This window comes from Candoia aspera, chromosome 4 (genome assembly GCF_035149785.1).
Source record: "Candoia aspera isolate rCanAsp1 chromosome 4, rCanAsp1.hap2, whole genome shotgun sequence".
In the NCBI taxonomy this organism is placed as follows: Eukaryota; Metazoa; Chordata; class Lepidosauria; order Squamata; family Boidae; genus Candoia; species Candoia aspera.
The window spans coordinates 61,505,511-61,528,402 of record NC_086156.1 but is presented as its reverse complement, the minus strand read 5'-3'; the positions used below and the strand labels follow the sequence as shown (position 1 = coordinate 61,528,402).

Below are 22,892 nucleotides of genomic sequence, written 5' to 3'. Positions count from 1 at the left end.
TAATAAACATTAGTAATAAACATTTATTTTTATTATTATCAATATAGTGAACAAACCAGAATATGGAAGAGACTTCATTCAGTGTACCACATGTACAATTTTTGTTTACTGTAGATAAAATAAATTTCTTCAGAATTTTCTTCTGTAAATGTTGATGCTGGAATTCAAACAGGTCTCTGAACATTCCAATATTTCTCACAATTTAAAGTACCACAGAGAGAATGACACTCTGGAAACTATTTCAGGACACTTATCCTATAATAGTTTGTCTATTTTCTTCTTTATAGTTTGCGGATTCATTCAACTTTAACCCTCACAAGTGGCTCCTAGTGAACTTTGATTGTTCTACTATGTGGTAAGTAGGAAGTACAAGAATTATTAACAGTGTTATCACATAACATTTCTCTCTAAAGGAATGTGGTAGCGGGCAGACTCAATGGTAGCATCTGTGTGCCTTTATAAGACAGGTTTTCCAGGAACTCTAGGTTATTATGCTGATCATACCAATTGATTGCTCCTGCTTGGTACCTTATGCCAAGAGTGGCTCAACAAACTGTGGAACAAACTGCTTATCATCTTATGGAGGCCAGGATCCTTGAGTTGTCCCTTCTCAAGAAGGAATTCGATGGATTCAGGCTCAGTCTTGTTAGAATAGCAAGCCAGTGGGTCTGCTTCCTACATCATGATAAAGAAACCATTTCCTTCCTATCACTATTCTATATATTTTTGTCCGCTATAATAAAAATCAAATTATAAAAACATATAAATTGTCTACTTTTATAATTAATAACACTTCAACAATCTTAACCCTATTAAACTAAAAACCAAGCAATTATTATTATACCTTATAGATACCTTATAAATCTTAAAAATCAAACAAACCTTAAAAAGAATCCAGTAAATCTTAATCCAAATAATTAAAAAGAAATAAAATCATAAAAGCCTCCTTGTCAATCCAATTAAACATTTTAATTTTTTATCCCACTTTGAAATAAACCAAAACATTTATATATCTCCACAAGGCATTATTCATACAAAAATCAAACAGCCCAACTGCCCCCTGAGACTTCTCAGCAGAGAACCTCCCACAGAACAGACTCTTCTTTCCCTTGGAGGAACAGCTCCCTTTGTGATTTGCAATTCAGGCTGTTCCTTTAACCCCTTCACCACCAGAATGTAACCTTTGTCTGGCATTTCAGCAAAGACTTCAGTCTCACTGTCAGTAAAATTGTTTCTATCTTTGTTAAAATCTTCAGCTTCTTCCATAACATTCTCAGCCAGATGACACATTTTAGAGCAAATATTTTCCACAATGTCCCAAATATCTTGCAAAATAACTTGACAAGAATCTGACAAGATCTGTTTGTAGGTCTGCTTAAGCTCATAACAGAACTCATAACAGAAAATCTCCTTGAAATCCTTCATGTTTCAGGCAGTAAATTATGGTACCCCCTAGATACTTGACTAGCAGAGATAGGAGTTAATATTTCTGCATGAAACTGAGACAAGAGGAAGTATGCTAACAAGCAGCCCTCAGGGAAAGTGAACAGAAGGCTAGAGATTTAAAACAATAGATGCAACGTGTAGGAAAATATTAAATCCTTCAAATTCAGTACAAAAATAATAGCGGGGAGGCAATTATATATTCTCAGTCCTCCTTAAGCTTTAAATGGGAAAACAAGCCAAAACTTTAAAAGATTTTAAAAAATTTAATCCAGAAATAATGATAAGCACCAAGAGAGTCCACTTCTTCTTCTTGTACAAAGCTTCTCTTTGGGGTACATAAACTTTAAATAAATAAATAAATGTTAGGTGATTTAGAAATGGGGTGGCTTGATCCAATGTCCCTTTAAGGCTACAGCTCGGCTTGGAAATGGTGATGTCCCCACCTCCCGTCATCTCTTACTGGATTATTGCAAACACTCCTTGCGATTCACTGGCTACACGATGGCATTCTGGAGAGCAGATGGGATGATTCTGAGCATTTTCTTTGTTTTTCTTTGTTAATCTCCATTAAAACTTATCCACTGATTAATCTGAATTGATTTAAACTTATATCTCTACTTCTAGTCATCATGGAAATAGGTGAACTTTTAAGTAAGGCAGTGACCATCTATATTCAATATCTGTGCAGGGTGAAGAAGAGATCGGATTTAACATGTGCCTTTAAAATAGATCCTGTTTACTTGAAGCATGATCATGATGAATCTGGTAAAGTGCCATTAAATAATAATTTTCCTTAATGTAAATAATCTCGGTCCAGTTTCTGCATGATATGGACATGTAAGACAATGAGAGTTAACATGATTCATAGTATTTTCCCTGCCGTTTCTGTTTTATTTCTCTGACTTGAACATCATTGTTGAGAGAGATTTAGTGTACTTTACTGAATTCTGTCACCAATTTTTGAAGTATGCAGTCATAATTTCCTCCCTGAATAATTGAAAGAATGAAAAATAAGTAGTGTATGGTCAGGATATTTGAAAAGCAGCTATACTATGGTGGCTTCCACCAAACGGTGCTTTAGGCTCTGCTTATCTGCAGTTACACAGAAGCAGGATTAAAATGGGAGATCTATGCTCAAAAAACTGAGTCTAAAGCATAGTCTCACAACTGTCTGTTCAGCTTTTTCCAATAAAGTTAATAATGCTTGTTTTCTAGCTTTGATCTGTCTGAAAGATGCTAATCCAGCAGTTGTCAATAAGTACCATAATGTGCCATATTTATATGAAGTTAGTGTAAAGGGTATCAAACTGGAATGTTTCCAAGTGTTCACGAACTTTGAACAGAATGTTACAAATTCTTCATTCAATCTAGGAGTCATTGGAGTATCCTTAGTGCAAGGATTGGGAGAAGGAAAGATATATCTTTTTTCATTTGTTTTTTTATATTACCTCGCTTTTCTGGTATAGCATTTTCCAGTCTAAGGCTCTCTTGATGAATTAGATTATCTCTCCCCTAAGTCCTCACCAGTATGACTAGTTTAGGGAAAGTTATCTAAATACACAGGAGTTGGGTCTCTTTTCACATGGTTAAACCTTAGAGAAATCTCATTCCCAACTGAAATTAAGCTTTATGATATGTAGCAGCATTTGCTCAGATTTATTTTGTGATCCTTTCTGTAGCTCACAGTGGCTTTTAGCATCCCTCCCTTCTGTCCATCCAAATTTACACTACAGATCCCTCTGGGCAGGCCTGCTTTGCATATGTAGAGAGCCATGTATGTTACAAGATGATGCTATAAAATGCTTCCAAGAACATCAGAACAGATAGATCTAACATAACAAGGCATCTCTTAATATTTTATGCCTGCCCAATCCTACAAAACTATCTTTATTTTCCACTGCTTTAGGGAAGTGGAAACATTTAAGTAATCCTCGTCTTTTGAGTAAGTTTTCTTGAAATGGGAAAGAGAAATGTGTACAGATATGAAGAACTTCCAGTCTTGTGCTGTTTGGCAAAGCTGACATACTGCAAGTCATTCCTCAGTTGTTCTACCATCAGAATGTAAAGTATAGTGTGTCTTTGAAAGGCAATCTGTTCATGCCATGTAGTTTTATAATGGCCAAGCAGTTAATTCTGTTCAAGAAACAGAAAAAAAATACTCCTTATTTTGTCTGGTTCTATCATTTTGTCTTAATTTATACTTTAACATTCAAGACTCTATTTACTACCTAGCCACTAGCATACGGCTGTTAGCATCAGAAAGATACTCTTTTATACTCTTTATAAATACCACATATGCAGCTTTAATTAAGTTCATCCGGACTACAGAGAGATAAGACTGAAGTTTATAATTATAGTGACAAGAACTAATAGTAGATTGCATTATGCTGTTCAGCTTCTTTTTAAGAGGTTACTAGTGTATCATTAGCCACATGGTGCGTTACAGCAACATGCAATTAGTTATCCATCACCAATTGCCTCCGGCTTTGCTCCTGCCCTGCAGCTATTAAATCAACGCTTCTAGTGAGATGGAATAGTAGGCTTTTCAGCTGCTTATCTGAGGTTCTGGTTCAGTTCCTTCTGAAATCTACTTGGTTCATTGAGATGAGATCTCTGTAATTCCAATTCTGTACAGCTTTATGTATGATAATATTCTGAGGAAATTGGTTTTTTATAAATGTATAAATGGGAATATTAACCACACACTAATTTGCTGATTATGAATCTTGATATTAGTTGGCAAATATGTGTTCCAACCACACATTTTTGTTGTATTAATTGGAATAAAGAGACTGGCAAGTACAGTATGGGAAATGGATGGGATGGAGAGAATTCTCCCACTAGCATATTCTTCCCTGCCGTAGCCCCAAAGATGTTTTTCTCAGCTTAATTTATTCCCTATCTTACCATCTATTCTGCAAGGCAATGCCTAGCATTACTAGGAAAAATGTGCCTCTCCTACATCGGACTGGATACCACTGTTTTTAAAAAGTCATTTGGAACTGGAAGTGGAGCACAGTATCCTTTGGGGCTTTTAAAGAAAAGCCAAAATATTTTTGGGTAATTGTGCACTGTAAATGATGTAAATTCACTAGACATGAATTTATTTTCCTATGTGTTATGTGCTTTGGTTTATGACAAATCAGTGCCAATAGATGAAAAAGAGAATATATTTGAAAATAGCTTGGGTAAGATTGAGTGTACCATTTTCATACCTGGGACATTTTAGAATTTTATATTGTGTTTTGATATACTGTGAAATTGATTTTTTTTCATATAAAAGGTCTGGTTGAATAGCTAGCTTATAATACTAATTTGGTAGTTAAACGAATAGCTGGAAGAAAATTCGAGATAGCTTAAGAAAACTGAAGAGAGAAGTTCTCATACACACACTGTATGAGGTTAGTTCATTGGATTATGTCTACTAGTATAGTGTCCATCCAATAATAAGTTGTTTTCCTGTCCCTCCCCCAGATCCCCATAGATGGTTTGGAGGGTTGAAGGTCAGTCACAAGGGACTACGAAGAAAGAGGTGGAGCGAGGAAACTGTACAGTTGTAAAAGCAGAGATCCATTCACCCCACATTCGACGTAACCCATCATACGCATTTCTGCTTTTCCAATGTAGCTTGGAAGGAAGTAATTACCAAGTGGCTGCTCTGCAAATTAACAGGTTTCATAGGATGATCTGTTACTGACTGTACACCTGAGAAACACAACCATAACCTATTTGCTCCAGTATTTTTGAGTCTGTGGGACAAAATACTGCATGTGATTGCAATAGGCCAATAGACCCAGCAACAGAACCGTCTTTCTCTTGAGTGAGGAGTCACATGAGTTCTCCAACAAAGAAATATCATGCTGGAATTAGTTCTCTTAACTGTGAAATTAGGATTAGATGCTTATATCAAACAAAATAGAATCTATAATTTAATAATTCCTTAATCTTTCTTGATAAAGTATTGTAAATGTTTTTGCTACTTTGGATATGTATGGTCTCAGTTGCAGTGGAAGGAAATTCTATTACATAGTATTGACAACAGCTTCAACCATGCAGGAAATCTGGCATGGGATCATTTACTTGTGTATACTATTTCTGGATTTTCTATGCATGTATTTCTTTCTTTGTAAGTGCATTAGAGAAATCCACAGTCTGATTTCCACTTTCTACCAAATACATACTCAGTAGAATTGCAACGGTATTATACAGGTTGCATTCAGCAGTGCCTTGTTTCCTTCACAGAAGGTCAGTACTGCTTGCCATATAAAGGTTTTTGAACAGATGGATTAGGCTGCCTGAAGGCAGAGTAATGAATTCATATTTATATATTGTTGTATTGTTTCTCTTTCACTCACCCCCAACCCTTTACAGGATGCATTACAGATTACAGGGTAAGTACTCCTTTCCCCATAAGAATAATAATTTGCACATTCTGTATTTGTCAAGGAAAAACAAAAAGGCTGGATGCAATTACAGCTTTGCTCTTCAGGAATTGGGAAGAAGGGAGAAAATGTGCCTGAGAGAGGCATCTTGCCTGGGCTGTCTAAATCCTGTCTGTGCCACAACACCTTGCTCTGTGTCCTACAGAATCTGGACTCTGGCATAGCATTTGCTGTTTCAGATACTTGATTCTTGCTTATTATTCTAATTTTGGTTATTAAGAAGTCTGACGGTGTTTAATCCATTTCTCTTTTTGATGAAGATTCCATTCTGAATGAAAAGTCATTGTCTGTGTTTTATCTCCAGCACTGGCAGATTCCTTTAGGCAGAAGATTCCGTTCCTTGAAAATGTGGTTTGTGTTCCGAATGTATGGTGTAAATGGATTACAAGAATACATCCGCAAGGTGAACATATTTTATTTTACTACTAAATACTCAGAAAGAAATCGGGCAGGAAGAAAAATGTGTTTAGTTCACGTATTATCTAAAATTAATTTAATACAGACTCCAAATATAATATGTGCATCAAAACCAGTTATATTTTGATGTTTTTAGTTTCTGAATTTTGAGATGCAGTTTTCCAGAAATGCATATAAAAACACACATTTCTGCGGAAAAATATGCAGTATGTTCATCGATACAACATTTTTTTGTTGTTTATTCGTCCAGTCGCTTCCGACTCCTCAAGACTTCATGGACCAGCCCACGCCAGAGCTTCCTGTCGGTCGTCAACACCCCCAGCTCCCCCAGGGACAAGTCTGTCACCTCTAGAATATCATCCATCCACCTTGCCCTTGGTCGGCCCCTCTTCCTTTTGCCCTCCACTCTCCCTAGCATCAGCACCTTCTCCAGGGTGTCCTGTCTTCTCATTATGTGGCCAAAGTATTTCGGTTTTGCCTTTAATATCATTCCCTCAAGTGAGCAGTCCGGCTTTATTTCCTGGAGGATGGACTGGTTTGATCTTCTTGCAGTCCAAGGCACTCTCAGAATTTTCCTCCAACACCACAGTTCCAAAGCATCGATCTTCCTTCTCTCAGCCTTCCTTATGGTCCAGCTCTCGCAGCCATATGTTACTACGGGAACACCATTGCTTTAACTATGCGGACCTTTGTTGTCAGTGTGATGTCTCTGCTCTTAATTATTTTACTGAGATTTGTCATTGCTCTTCTCCCAAGGATTAAACGTCTTCTGATTTCCTGACTGCAGTCAGCATCTGCAGTAATCTTTCCACCTAGAAATACAAAGTCTTTCACTGCCTCTATGTTTTCTCCCTCTATTTGCCAGTTATCAATCAAGCTGGTTGCCATAATCTTGGTTTTTTTGAGGTTTAGCTGCAGGCCAGCTTTCACACTTTCTTCTTTCACCTTCATCATAAGGCTCCTCAGTTCCTCTTCGCTTTCAGCCATCAAAGTGGTATCATCTGCATATCTGAGACTGTTAATGGTTCTTCCAGCGATTTTAACCCCAGCCTTGGATTCCTCAAGTCCAGCATGTCGCATGATGTGTTCTGCATACAAGTTGAATAGGTAGGATGGGAGTATACAACCCTGCCGTACTCCTTTCCCAATCTGAAACCAGTCCATTGCTCCGTGGTCTGTTCTTACCGTTGCTACTTGGTCGTTATGCAGATTCCTCAGGAGGCAGACAAGATGACTTGGTATCACCATACCAATAAGAACTTGCCACAATTTTTTTACGGTCCACACAGTCAAAGGCTTTAGAATAATCAATAAAACAGAAATAGATGTTTTTCTGAAACTCCCTGGCCTTTTCCATTATCCATTGGATATTGGCAATTTGGTCCCTAGTTCCTCTGCCTTTTCTAAAGCCAGCTTGTACATCTGGCAATTCTCGCTCCATGAATTGTTGAAGTCTACCTTGCAGGATCTTGAGGATTACCTTACTGGCATGTGAAATGAGTGCCACTGTTCGATAGTTTGAACATTCTTTAGTGTTTCCCTTTTTTGGTATGGGGATATAAGTTGATTTTTTCCAGTCTGATGGCCATTCTTGTGTTTTCCATATTTGCTGGCATATAGCATGCATTACCTTGACAGCATCATCTCGCAAGATTTTGAACAGTTCAGCTGGGATGCCGTCGTCTCCTGCTGCCTTGTTATTAGCAATGCTTCTTAAGGCCCATTCAACCTCACTCTTCAGGATGTCTGGCTCTAGCTCACTGACCACACTGTCAAAGCTATCCCCGATATTATTATCCTTCCTATACAGATCTTCCATATATTCTTGCCACCTTTTCTTGATCTCTTCTTCTTCTGTTAGGTCCTTGCCATCTTTGTTTTTGATCATACCAATTTTTGCCTGGAATTTACCTCCGATGTTTCTAATTTTCTGGAAGAGGTCTCTTGTCCTTCCTATTCTATTGTCTTCTTCCACTTCCGCGGATTGCTTGTTTAAAAATAATTCCTTGTCTCTTCTGGCTAACCTCTGGAATTTTGCATTTAATTGGGCATATCTCCCCCTATCGCTGTTCAATACAACATACAAATGCATTAAAATATATTACATATAAATAAATTACATATAAATTTATTTATAAAGGTATGTTCAGCTTTAGCAAGGTTGCTTTATCAAAGTTATTAGCTCTCCAAGGTAATAAACAGGCAGCAACACTTACAGGTGTAGTCAGAAAACAAAGCTAGAGTCCTAAATAAGCAAACAGTTATTGTGGGCACTCAGAAGTCACTGAGACAGCAAGGCAGAAAGGATTTCTCCAGATGAAGGATCAAGGATTCCAAGGAGATACAGCACAATACGAACAAGGCTAGACTGTCATGGAAGTTGTTCCAGCATCATACTATAATCAGGTAGAATTTTAAATGCTGGAAGGCAAGCTGGTGCCAGCCAGTTGGAATGCAGAAAGGGGCTATGTGGGGAGTATGACATACTTCCATGGAAACAGTCCTGCCCAAAGACCTCAGCATACAATCACCATGCAAGCCTCTTCCAGCTCATGGAGACAGGGTTCATGCGAGCTGGGCAGTCAAGGCTGTAGCTCAGGGATGGAACTAGGAGCAGTGGGGCCAGTCTCTTATTGTCAGATCTGTTGGCTGTTTCTTCTAGTTTCTCTTCTGCCTCATCGACTGATGATTTACATGCCAGAAACAGAATAACATTCTTGAAGTAAGGTTTAATCACAGAGGAATTGTACGACCATTAATTACATTTTCAATGAAACAGATTTGCATTTTGTAACCAACGAAGCCACTAAACCTGGGCTGCAAAAACCAATCTTCCCATTTTCTGTCACTCTTTCCTGCCCAGAGCTGATAGTTCCAGCTATATATAGTGTTCTATTTTTTTTAATATAAGAAAAATAAAAATAAAAATAAAATTCCTTTAAGATAGGAAAAATAAAATCTCAAATTCTCTGGCACTATGCCTGTCGTCCATCATTTCTCGAAGACATAGAAAGGGACCTTTCAGGCCTTATTTTGGAAAGTTAAACGCAGTTAAAAGTTACCTTGGGTTGCTACTCCTTCCTTTTGTCAATTGTTCTGCTCAGATTAGTTTTAACCCAGTTCCCTTTTGGGGAAAAGGTGAAGCAAAACTGGCAATGGAATTCTCTGCCCTCTCCCTGTTCTGTTAGTAGCCTATCTCCTTTTTCTTGCATCATCCCCACCCATTCCTTTTTTTCCCCTTTTACTATTGGAATACACAAACAGCTCTTTTAGTTGTGTTTAGCTTTCTTTCCTTTGGTCTTCCTTATTTCCCCCCTGCAGATATTAGCTACTTTTGGTAGACTTCCTGAGGGATAACATCCTTGACTTATTTTCTACACATGTCCTTTTTATCTTTTTGATCAGTTAAAAGCTCCCTGGGCATTTCAAGTTTCCTAGACTGCCCCCCCACCCTCTTTTTTCCTCACTGGAGTGGTATGCAAATATATTTTCAGTATATTTTTTTCAGAAGTTCCCAACCCAACCAGTCCATATCTGTCCACTATTTATGGAGTTTTTATACCTGATTATAAAACAATAATTATTTTAAAGCAGCAGTCATATGCATGTACTTATTTGTCTGCTGACCCTTCTGTATACTGTATATGAACAGTGTTATCTTCCTATACCTGTAGAAGATCTTCAGTTTCCATTCCTTGTAGCAATGCAAATCTCCAAAGCTTTGGCGCCCCCCTCTGACTTTATTAAATACTGCTCATTATAATTATAAATGATTATAATAGATTTTTAAAAACTCAGTGCATTCTTCTTTCAGGTAAAGCAGCTCCAAGAATGCAAGAAAATTTCATCTAATTTCTACTTGTTGTTTTAAAGCTATTAAACAGTCATATGTACAGAGATACTGTATTTATTTAAAAGGAAAACAATCCTGAATGTAAGATGATGAGAAGATGAGACAGTAAAAGGGTTATCCACATGTATTATAGTTTTATACAGGATGAGATGAGATGAGATAAGATAAGATAAGTTAAGATAGCTCTGTGCATTACCCAGATGCCCACTTTGTTGTTCTACTATGCTAGCCTCAGCTGAAACCGATTCTGGAGATTTTTCTCTCCCAGGAATTCTCTCCGTGGTAGTAATTTTATTGAAATTAATTGATTGTAAAATAAGTTGTAAAATTAACTGATTCCCATCTGTATATATGGGAAAAGTAATTCTTTCTCACATACATACATACACACAGGTACGTTATCCTCCTTCTTGTAGCAGGAAAAAAGGGGAAAAAACTACCAGAACTGAGTTTCAGGATTTTACCCAGCAATAACAATCCTGTTATATAAGATACATGTTTATTGTTATATTAGATAATTTATTCTATGTCTTACAGTACTTTCCTTATTATTATACTTTGCTGTATTTTATGATACTTCCATTATTATTTTATTATAACCTAATTATTGGGGAAAATAATTAGATGGCTTTCAATGTCGTATCAGGCTGATCTCTTCATCGTGGGAGCTTTATCCATTCCAAGAAATTCCTGATGTATCATTTGGATTGATATTTACAATAGTTCTTACCAGATTCTGTTGAAGTTGTCCACCTGTGTAAAATGAGATCCTCTTTGCCCTGGCTTACATGGGTCCCAGTTTCAGCATGGCTTCTGTCCATGTGATTCTTCTAACACTAACTTTAGCCTATCATGCAAGCAGTGCACTTCATAAAATGTTGAATATCACCATGTGGTCTGAAATGGTTATTAGGAGAATCACATGGGGAGAAATATTGACACAAATCTAGTAGGAGGCTTAACAACCATGCTAACTATGGGAAGTTGTCTAAGAAAAGGGGCAGGTCTGGCTTGTGTAACATTTCCTCCTAAGCTGTTTCCCCTATCGTTGGTGGTGTGGCCCCATTGCACTTCACCTGCACCTCATCATTCCACCCTGAGCCAAAGTAGCTGATATATCCAACATTCCTGCAGGACTGACTCTGCTTTGCCCACAGTGTGTCTTTCCCCCATAAGGAAAAGATGACAGGATCACTAGGAATCAGTCAAACAAAGTGAGGAGTAACTTTTGCCAGTGTCTTTGGTATACATCTTCTCTGATACGGGAAGGCACACACCTAATATGGGAAGGCTGCTTCTCCAGTTGTGGAAGATGTATGATGCTTTCTGGATCCTTTTGGTTTGTTTGGCTTAGATTACTGATGGGGAAAGGTGCTAGTCAGACTATTCTTATGGAAGGCAAAGGGAGACTGAGTGATTTTATTTGTGATAGATAGATAGATAGATAGATAGATAGATAGATAGATACGGTATCACATAGCCTGCCAAGGGAGGTGTGCATTTAGATCTGACCTTTGGATCAACGGAAGGCTAGCTGCTTTCTTGGCAGCATTTTTGAGCACTGTCTTCTGCCTGAGAGAGCGTCTGGCCTAAAGTCACACAACTGGCATAAAGCTGGGATAGAATTCAGGTTCCCTCACTCCTAGTCCAGTGCTTCAACTACTAGATCAAACTAGCTCTTGTGTATAGTAATAGAAGAGCAGTAATGAGGAAATGTTTCCTTGCAGCACTGATGTGCTGTGCCTTGGCTTCCAAATACATAACTTGAGGATACTCAAGGGGATCAGTCACCTTGCTCACTGACACAATGAGATAGAAAAGTACTGGCATTTTGCCACCCTTATTATCACAGTGTACGCCCAAACATAGGCTCTTACTCATGTTTGGTCAGATTCACCACTGATCTTCCTCCAGTGGTACTGCAAGTGTCTCTTCTGTTGCTTCATCTCTCAGAGCCCTTCAGTAGACCAAGGTACCCCTTAGGCAGTTATCTGAAGCAATTTGTAGTCTACTGATTTCAGCAGCCAGTTAGGTGCTTGATGGAACTGCCAGACAAGACACTTTGATTATAGCCATCTGTATAAAAGATATAAGCTAATCATTACTGGTGGACAGACTTCTTCAGATTTTAGTGTTGATGAGATTTTGTTAAACTACTAGTGTGGAGAGAGTAGTTTAACTTGGAAATAGTGTTGCCCAGTCATTCCTAGGGAAGAAGGGATCATCCACACAGCAGTGCCAATGTGCTTTCCTCCTGTCCTTGAAATGATAGGAAAGTATATTGCTATAAAATGTGCTGCCCCTACAGCCTACCCTTACCATGACTTGGCAATGAGGCTGGTCAGTGTTGCTGCATGTACACATCCAATCTCTTTGGCAGTCATCGTAGAAATATGCCTAGCCAGATGGGAGGGAGAAGTCCTGCAGTAGGCCAGGTGGAGCTCAGCAAGTTGCCAACCGCTGAAGACTCCTCTTCTATCCAATCTAGAATTTCCCCATGGGAGGTTTTCTTCCATTTTCCCAGGAAAATGCTATTTTCAAGCTGGAATAATTTGGGCCAGTTTCAGCTTGCCTAGCTGCAGGTTAACAAAGAGATAGAAGCTTTGTTGTGAGCAATAAATAGTAAGTGGGTCATTTTCAAGCTGGGGCAACGTAGATGAGCCCTAAGAATTACCCCCTAACAATAACCCAGCATTTTACAGCCACTCTATTTTGGATAGGATTGACTGAGTGCAATTTAGAAACTATCCCATGATTGATGATGTCTTGACGTTCGTATGACACAACTGACTGGGGACGGATAGTTTAACTCAAAACAGTCCAAGGTTTTTTAAAGCTATATCATGCCCACTGTTATGAGGGTGTTGGGGTTTATAAAACACGCTAACCGCAATCTTGATCCAGTTAAATGTGCTTGAATACTCAGCTATAAAGTGTCCATATATTGCAAATAAGATACCTCATTTTTTATGTCACGTTGTGATTTCCCATAAAATGATATCATTAATAACGTAGCCAGATGTTTAAAAATTAAGATGAGCTTGAGAAATTGGTGGATTTATTTGCAAGCTTGGGATTGTATAATATTGCTTTAATTATTTATTAGATGTTGATTGGAAATATATAGCCTTTAGTGCATGAGGGATAGAAGAGTAGATGGCAAGTATGTTCTTTCCAGTTCTCTCCAATTCTTGTTTATGTTTTGGATGAACACTGATTCCTTAAGTTAAATAACTTCTTTTTATTGTTTTAGCATGTTAGGATAGCACATGAATTTAAGGACCTAGTGCTTCAAGATGATCTCTTTGAAATTTGTGCTGATGTGATACTGGGACTGGTATGCTTCCGGTTAAAGGTAAATGTGAAGAAATTTCCAATTCCTAAATCTTTGCTTCACTTTAACACTTGCTTGTACAATAATTTATGGGGAAACCAGAGTACCTTACTGAAAACTAAAGCTAAAGCAGACATTTAGTTTTGAAGAGTTTCTATTGTCAGACCTATATTTTGATTTATAGGAGGAATGTAATATACATGCAGTTCAATAAATCTATTTTTATATTTTATCACCAATTGAATATTTGGATTTTCTCAGATCTCTATGAAATGTTTCTTACCTTACACTTCTGAAAGTTATCTTACACTTCAAAGAGAATTTTACTAGCCTTTATGACATTCATTTTGCTTTTTCTTGAAATACATTAAATACACGTGGTGATCAGAGCTCTCCTAGTTGGCTAATGCCAACTCTTAACTATGAATAACTGCATCACCTGCTTTAGATGAGTGAAATTATTATCAGTGATTAGTAAGACTTTTCTATATTTCCAGCAGTAATTGTTTGCTAGTTTTAATAGAATGCTTCCAGTACTCTTAAAGAAATAATCAGCGTTCTTAATACTGATCATGACAAGGAAGACCAAAAAATAACCCTTAAACACATTGACCCTTAACCACATTTTTTTTACATTTCGAGAGATAATAGTGTGTGATCATTAGCTTATCGCTTGAGTAGATGCCTAAAGTGACACGCTAAGATTTTATACGATTAAACAGGTGAATACAGTTTATAAAAAGCAAAGAAAATTAAGGAAATTAACCTTTTGGCTGCCCCTCATTACCAAGCAAAGCAGCCATTTTTTTTCTTTCTGGCATGCTTCATGTCCTCCTTTTTATACAATTTTCTATCAAATTCTAGGCAATACATATACATACAATATGACCTATGTTATAAAATAACAATTTAAAAAATCCTTCCCTATTCAAGAAAGTATTTTGATGGTAAATGTGAAATTATATTTTCCAAAGAATATAGATCTGCCAGTGAAAGATCCCATGTTGACTTTCCTTTTCCACAATTTCTAGCATGTCAAATCCAGTGTCCTGATGCCCATCGTGCTGTGCATCTCTCTGTATCGTTATTTGCTACTGATGGGGTTAGGGAGATGGGCAGTGTATTGACTACTGGACCCTGTGAATATGGGAGAAGGGGAGGACTTGAAGGCAGCTCCATAGTCTTTGCAATAGGTTCTATTCTAACAGGCTCCCCACATGAGATGCATTCAGTCTGCTATGACTGTAGGAAAGCTGTACTAGGGTAAACATATTTCTAACTAACAATATGTTTAGAAAGACATTGAGCCTTTCTCTGATAGAACACTGAGCCTTTAGATGGACCATAAGGTGATGCAGTCTGACAACTTTTATCTTACCATTAGAAAGGCTTTTTTATTCCACATTTAGAGCAGTGACTAACAGCTATCACTGGACTCAGGAAAAACCTAGAACAAATACTTAGCAAGAAGAAGATGCTCAAATTTATAAATGGACAAAAATGACTAAAAATGTGTTGTTGCAGTTGAATCTGGATGTCTGTATCTGTGCTATGATTATGACATGAATACCAGTTCAATGAGCAAGGAATGCTGGGATGTTTATCAGTCCACCCTTAGCTACAGAAGTTCACTGGGGTGACTTCAGAGCAGTCACTTTCTCTCACCAAACCTATCTCCCAAGGTGGCTGTTTTGGGAAAAAAATAGGTCTTATATAACAGGTATAAACGCATACCAAATTAAAATACTGTGTTAAATATAGCCCTTGTCTTTTATTTGCAGCTCCCTCCCCGACTGCACCTAAGCTTGTGTAGGTTTTGTTCTGACCAACACCCCCCCACAAAACTCACAAATTTTAACTACCCCCCAAAATGAGGAAATCAACTTGCAAGAACTTTGCTTCTCTCCCGTCATTCATCTGTTCTTTTCCATCCTTCAGCCTAGACCTATTGTTTGCATTATAAAACACAACTCAAACCATTCTTTCTATGGGAAATCTCCAGATATTTGAAAAAGGTCAGAACGAGGTAGTTTCTAAAGGAGAAATCTAACTTTCTGCAATAGGAATCAATACGGGGAAGGGCATATGTATGGGATAATGTTGGAGTCAACAGGACAACCATAAAATTTTAAATACATTAGACATTCCATTTAATGGAGTAACAAAATTATCCAAACAACTGCTAAGAAACTACTAGAATCAGAATAAAATTTGTAGGAAGCATAAGCAGAACTATCCATGCCATCACTTAAATACCTCTTTTCCCCAGAAGCCCATGGCAGTGTACATTTTGTTCCCTCCTGATAGATGACTTGTTCCTCATTGTTATCTACTCCTGTAATATACAGAGCACATTACCTTATAGGACACATGCCCAGAGGAAAAATCTTGCAGAAAACTTTGGCAGACTAGATACATACTGTATTTCCTGATGATGGAAAAGTTGAATACCATTCATTTAGATCAGTGTTTCCCAACCTCAGCAACTTTAAGATGTATGCTGGCTGGGGGATTCCTGGAGTTGAAGCCCACACATCTTAGAGTTGCTGTTGTTGGGAAACACTGGTTGAGATAACAGACAAACAAGCAAGATAAATAAACCATATTTGGATTCAGGACTGCTTTTGAAATAGAATCAACTTTCATGGCCTGACAAATGATCTTCATCAGAAGAGGAACAAGAAGATGCAATCTTGTGATTCTATCTTGATCTCAGCCCATATGAGATCACCAGCCATGGTGTTATCCTGCAATGGCTTTGTTAGGTCAGCATGGGAGACAGGCTGTTGCAGTAATTCCACTTCTACCTGCAGGACAGTTTCAGATAGAAATTGCCCTGTCCCTGGGAGACCTTTCAGCCCAAGGTAATTATGCTGCAAGTACAAAAAGGCATTATTTTGCCCTAATTCTGTATAACATTTATACAAAACCACTGAATACAGTCATTATGCACTTGATGCAAGGTGTTATCTTGTTCTATTCTTTTGTTACATTTGAGTCAGGTTGGCTAGGCACACTTGAGATTGGTATTTCGATGCACTGGTGAGCTGAATGAGGACAAACAGGATGAAGCTGAATGCTAGTAATAGGTAATAGGTTCTTGGGTTCAGAAATTGATTAGTTTACTTCTTATGGGTGGGGTTATATCTCACCTGTAGAAATGAATGGGATTTCCCTTGAGAATAGCTTAATGGCTGCAGCTAATGAAGAATACTGCAGCTAGATTACTCACTGGAGTTTCTTACCCCCTCTGGTAAGAACACTGAAGGCTCTGCACTGCTTGGTTCAGCTGTGGCATGGAAACTGTCATTCTTTAAATGGGCAGAGGTTAAGCAAGCTCCCACCATGGACTGCTTTTACTGGAACTTGAAAATTATTTCCTCAGGGCTCCCCTTGATTTTACTAGCTGCTCTAATGATTAATCTATTTATTTTAAATGTGGTTGGTTCTATTATGTTTAAGCCCAGCAAGGTGAAAAGCTATGCAAATCAAACTTGCTTAGTACTTGCATGGGAGATCTCCAGGAAGTATCAGGGCTCTAGGCTAATCCAGGAAGTAAAAAAAAAAAAACACCCTAGAGGCAGTAGCAAACCACTTCTGTATTACCTTGAGGAAAACCATATGTGGATGTGCCTATGTTACTAAGAGACACACTTGGCTCTAGGTGAAGTCTTAAATATTTTTATTCTAGACTTATTTTTTATTAATTATAATTATTATGAAAGCCAGTTTGGTGCAGTGGTTAAAAGCACTTGGCTAGAAACTGGGACATCATGAATTCTAGTCCTGCACTAGGCATGAAATCAGCTGGGTAACTTTGGGCCAGTCGCGCGCTCTCACCCCTGGGAAGAAGGCAGTGGCAAAGCACTTCCAAAAATCTTGCCAAGAAAACTGCAGGGAATAGTCCATGCAGTTGCCAGGAGTCAACATTAACTCTCTCTCTCTCTCACACGCAGTTATAAACTACTTTCTTTAATGAAATATACAGTATATAAAATCCTGTAAATAAATGATGTATTGAACAATGGCACTGCAGTTAAAAAAATAAAATTCACAGGGATTTGAAGCTAGAATTTAGTAGGAATATAGAGAAAGCAGGTATGTTGTGTTGGTTGCCATTGCTGTTATTATTTAGCTTAATATTCCACATTTCCTCCAAGAACCTAGTATGGCTTATATAGTATTCCTTCCGCCAGTTATTTCTTGCAGGAGCAACTCTATGAAATAGCTCCAGAAATAGTGTCTAGCCAAAAGGCTGCTGGATCTGAGTCTTCCTAGTTCCCAGGTTATTCAGCATTACAACAGAGTCATTCTTATTTACTAGTATAGACTGAGATTTGTAATTATTGAATAAATAAATCATATTTATGTGGCTTGGAAGAAGCGAGATTCCCCACAAAGTCCAAGGTCCACTATTGAATACATGTTCGAAAGGGTGTTCTACTTAATTTCTTTTGTAAATTGTTAGCATCCTAAGCCACTTTTTAAACAAATGGGCTGAAACTTTGGCATGTATTTGGAGTGCGCACACTATTTCCAGCAGTAGTCTGTATAAACTATTGTAGACTGTACAAAGCAGTAGCAGTAGTAGCAGTAATCTGCACAAACTATTTACAGCAGTGTATAAAAAATATGGGTTAGCCAGATATATGGATATGGGTTTGACAATTGTTCCTTAAACCTGGTGACTTCCAGAAGTGTTGCAATTTTATTTGACTAAATGTACCTCCAGGACACGTGAAGGGCACCATACTGGGGAAAGCTGCCCTAAGGCAGGCTTTTCAAACTCTGTTCTGCAGAATCCTAAGATTCCGTCAGAACTTGATCGCGTCCATGAGAGACAAAACAAAAAGTTCACTTAAATGCAGCCATTTTTCTATCACTAAAGCTTTGCCTCTTGATCAGGGGTTCCAGGAGTATTTTTTTTAACTAGCAAGTTCTGTGACCTGAAAAGTTTTGAAAGCCCTGCCCTAAAGAACTGATTGATTGATTGATTGATTGATTGATTGATGTTGGAAGCTGAAGCCCCCTTTCTGTGTATGAGTGTTTCTGAAAGTGAGAATCTGATCTGAGCGAAGATTTGTGAAGCAGGTTTATAAAAGAAAGTTGATGTATGTACAGGACGTATATTATAGGAGCAGCAAAGCCTAGCAGCTAGTGAGCTATGCGTTATCAAGAAGAGAATCCAAGAGCCTGTGTTCTGTGCCTGCATGCTTGGGAAGAATGTGCCTAACCTGAAGGAAGTGCCATCAGATTCGACAATCTCTGAAACGAAGGGCAGGCAGACTGACAAAGGAGGGAGCCAAAGTAAATCCTTAACTGTCTGTCTATACCCTACTGCCCCCTTGTGGCGAGTGGGTTATGAGCTGCTGAAGAGTCAGTGCCCTTGGGTTTGCACTTCCAACAATTTATTTGATATGCTTGTACAAACATTTTATATTGAAGCATCTTGAGGTAGTTTACAATAAAAATCAGCAATAAAGTATATAATAAACCAAAACCATAACCAGGTACATAATAAACAACATAAAACAATATTCAGTAAAACCTATTCATTAAAAAGTAGGGGTGGGGAGAGAGAAAAAAAACTTTCTACAATCTTATTGGTACTTCCTGGGCAAAGAGTGAGTTTTCAATCAGTAGTTAAAAAGATGTTATAGTAGATAACATTTATATATAGTAGAGCATTCCATAGTGTTACAGGGAATGCCCCCCTAGAAGTATTTGCCTGGTGACATTCAGCAGTTGTCAGTACTTATTACAGGACTTCTGATGTTCCCAGTGACCAAGCAGATCTATAATGGTGAAGATGATCTGACAGATATTCTGGTTCCAAGTTGCTAAGGCCTTATGTGTCATGCTTCAGACCTTGAATCCAGCTCAGTAGTTAATTGACAGCCATTGCAGTTGCTACACTAAAGGTGTAACCTTTATGACCAGGTGCTCTGCTTAGCAACCTGGTCATTACATTCTGCCTAGCTGCTGATTCTGGAGCAAGTGCAGAGTAGCCCTACAACTAAACCTGAGGGAACTAGTGCATGAACAATTACAGCTAGGCTGTCCTTGTCCAAAAAGAGGGTATTTGGTGTACCAGCTGAGGCTAGTTGACACTCCTAGCCATGGATACCTCTTGATCTCCATTGACAACAATTAATTTAGGAGCACTCCAAACTATGTCCATGTTCTTTCTGAGTAATTATTAGCCTATATAGAACAGGTAAATCTCACAGTGTTGAACTTGAACTGTTCATCCAGAAAGTCTCCATCGATAGTCCTCGATTTATGACCATTCGCTTAGCAACTGTTTGAAGTTATGATGGCACTGGAAAAAGTGACTTACAGTTCTTCCTCGCACTTATGACCATTGCAGCATCCCCGCAAAATTTGGGTGCTTGGCAACTGGCATGTATTTATGACTGTTGCAGCATCCTGGGGTCACATGATCACCATCTGCAACCTTCCCAGCCAGCTTCTGACAAGCAAAATCAATGGGAAACCATGTGATTCACGTAATGACTGCCGCAAAAAATGTAAAATCGAGTGTGGTCATGTGATGCCTCACTTAATGACCGCATTGCTTGACAATGAATTTTCCAGTCCCTATTGCCATCATAAGTCGAGGACTACCTGTAATGGGATTCAGTCTTAGCTTATTGGCTTTCATTTAGTCCATCACTGCATTTAGACACTGCTTCAGGATGTGCTCAGCTTCTTCTGATTCAGTTGTTATGGAGAAGTAAAGCTGAGTGTCATCTTTATATTGGTTGACAAAAAGCCTGATGAGCATCTCCAGTGAATTCATATAGATGATAAATAGTACTGGGGACAGAATAGTGCCCTTTGGCACCCCACAGCATAGTATTTTTAAGACTATCCCTGCAAGTAGGAGTAACCCATTGTAACATTTTGCCCCCAACCACTACCTCCAGGAGGTGGTATGGTCAAGCAAAATCAAAAGAGTTGCATTCCATCTGTCTCCTTTCAGGGTATCGGTGACCACGGCTGGTTCTGTTCCAAAATCGGGTTTAACTCAGATTGAAAAAGGTTGAGATAATTCGTGTTCTCCAAGAATGTCTGTGCAGATATTACCCTTGGTCAAGCATTTTGCCCCAAGAAGGGGTATCTGTGACTGAGCAATAGTTAGGAAAATTTTCTGGATCTGGGGAAGTTTTTCAGGAGTGGGTGAATTTAATGGTACTAATCCATCATACAAAAAATGCTTTCATTCCTCCCTGGATCAACCAGTCAACCCCCATTGGTTAGCTCAAAGAACCCAAATGGGCTAGGGTCAAGAAACCATGAAGAAGGCTAGATGGTTTCAAGTCCACATCTTTATCCTTAGGCCTCATGGGCTGAAATGAGCTGGACCAGATGGTATACTGAATATCTCAATATATACTGCATGAAAAGTAGTGTTAGTCAACATAAATATGAGCAATGTTATCCTTGCCTCACAAATATATCACAACAGGTCCATGAGGGCTCCAACATATCTCTGACAGAGCTGCAAGAATGACATGTGTCATATGAATAACTATTATTGCATATTTTATCATTATTCTAGGGCAGTAATGAACTTAATGAAGTGCTTCTTAAAAATATAAATGATGCCAGGAAGATTCATCTTGTTCCATGTCGCCTGAGAGGAAAATTTGTGCTGCGTTTTGCAATTTGTGCCCGCACAGTGGAGTCTTCTCATATCCAGTTTGCCTGGAAGCACATCACAACAGTGGCAAGTGAGCTTCTGAAAACACAAAAACAGTCAGAGTAATGGCTAAAAGACAAAGGGCTGGATTCAACTCCAAATTTAAAGAATGGTGTATGTTATGTCTTGTCTGATACTTGCAAAACTACCAGAAACATACAGTGCTGTAATCAGTTTGAGTTTATAGGTAAGAGCATAATACAGGTGGTCCTCATTTAATGAGCACTCATTCAGTGACATTTGAACTTACACTGGCACTAAATGAGTGGTAGTTATGACCAGTCCTCACATTTATGTCCATTGCAGCATCCTGCGATCATGTGATTGCCATTTGCAACCTTCTTTGCCTGCTTCCCACAAGCAAAGTCAGTGGGGAAGCCGGCAGGAGGCTGCAAATGGCGACGACGTGACATCTTCACTTAACTACCTTTAATGATTTGCTTAACAATGGCAACCGGAAGTGCTGTTGCTAAGTGGCACAGTCATGTAACGTCACACTTGACAAGCACGTCGCTTAGTGACAATAATTCCTGTCCCAATTACCAGCATTAAGTGGGGACTACCTGTATTGGCCTTTTCTCAATCAGACCATGAATCATTTTGTCCACTTCTTCCATTTTTGGTTTAAAAGAGCACCCAACTTGATGCTTCTGAGAGCTGCCAAACAAGCCCTGACAATTATGACCTCCTCCTGTTTGGCCTCAGCACCTTCTGTGTCCTGGTTGTTGGTAGAACATAAACACAAGAATAAATCTGCCTCCAAGAATCTGTCTTTTAGGCCATGCAAATCAGTGATCATTCCCATGGTTTGTGGCAGATGAAACAAAAGTATGAAGATCAGCACTGTGGGGTTAAAGGTTGCCCAGCTAGAGCACTCTCTGTTTGCACTTGGTGTAGTGCAGCAATTATTTTTTTTTAAAAAAAAGACATTTGTGGGGAAGGGAGGCAATGCTACTGTTGCTTTTCTGATAAGCCATCCACCTCACTAACATTGTTTTGTGATTTTCATCTCATGGAGCCTCCAAATATTTTCAGTTTTTCTTTCTTCCTTTCTACCACTCTTCTTTTCTTTTCCAAAAAAAACTCATCCTGAGAAAAAAGAAAAAAATCTGGGGTTTTATTGCTGCCTCTTATTAAGTTCAGTTTTTTAAGCAAATACAAATAGACTTGAGATGAACAGTAATTATTTCAGGACCATTTCTTGGATTAAGAAATCTTTAGATCCAACAAATGTGAATAATAGTTGGAGTAAAATTATGTAACCTTGACCAACCACACTTTCTCTTCTTGACATTATAGCTTTGCAAGTATAGACAACCTATTGATGACACATTTTTTTAAAAAAGTATGAGGAAAGTATTGACAGCTCAAGTCTAGCACCATGATTCTAACTGAATTACAGTACAGTAGCAAGTTAATGTTTCAGTGTAATTTTCATTGAAGTAATCGTGCCTCGCATTATGTCCATTATGTGACAGATTCTGATTTAGATTCCTACTGTTACATAATCAAATGTACTAGAGTGCTTTTCTTTTTCTGTATAAATGCTAATTTATAAATTCATTAGCTCTGTGAATACTTGTTTTGTGTTTCCATGGTGTTTCCACTGAATGGGATCTTAGGGCTTAGAGAAGTGTCAAACTTAAATAGAAACGGGGGTCACTAAACCATACATAAGGATCCCTGTGGGATGCA

General features: G+C 38.4%; 1 protein-coding gene across 1 annotated transcript in view; it reads left to right on the top strand.

Moving 5' to 3' along the window:
• DDC (dopa decarboxylase) overlaps positions 1–22,532 on the top strand; it is a 63,266-nt gene extending 40,734 nt beyond the window's left edge. The window contains exons 8-13 of the mRNA XM_063304241.1: positions 288–355; positions 2,135–2,211; positions 5,818–5,837; positions 6,193–6,291; positions 13,412–13,513; positions 21,057–22,532. Coding sequence (XP_063160311.1) covers positions 288–355; positions 2,135–2,211; positions 5,818–5,837; positions 6,193–6,291; positions 13,412–13,513; positions 21,057–21,263 — 573 coding nt within the window. The 3' untranslated portion in view covers positions 21,264–22,532. The remainder of the gene's footprint in view (positions 1–287; positions 356–2,134; positions 2,212–5,817; positions 5,838–6,192; positions 6,292–13,411; positions 13,514–21,056) is intronic.
• The last annotated feature ends 360 nt before the right edge of the window (positions 22,533–22,892 follow it).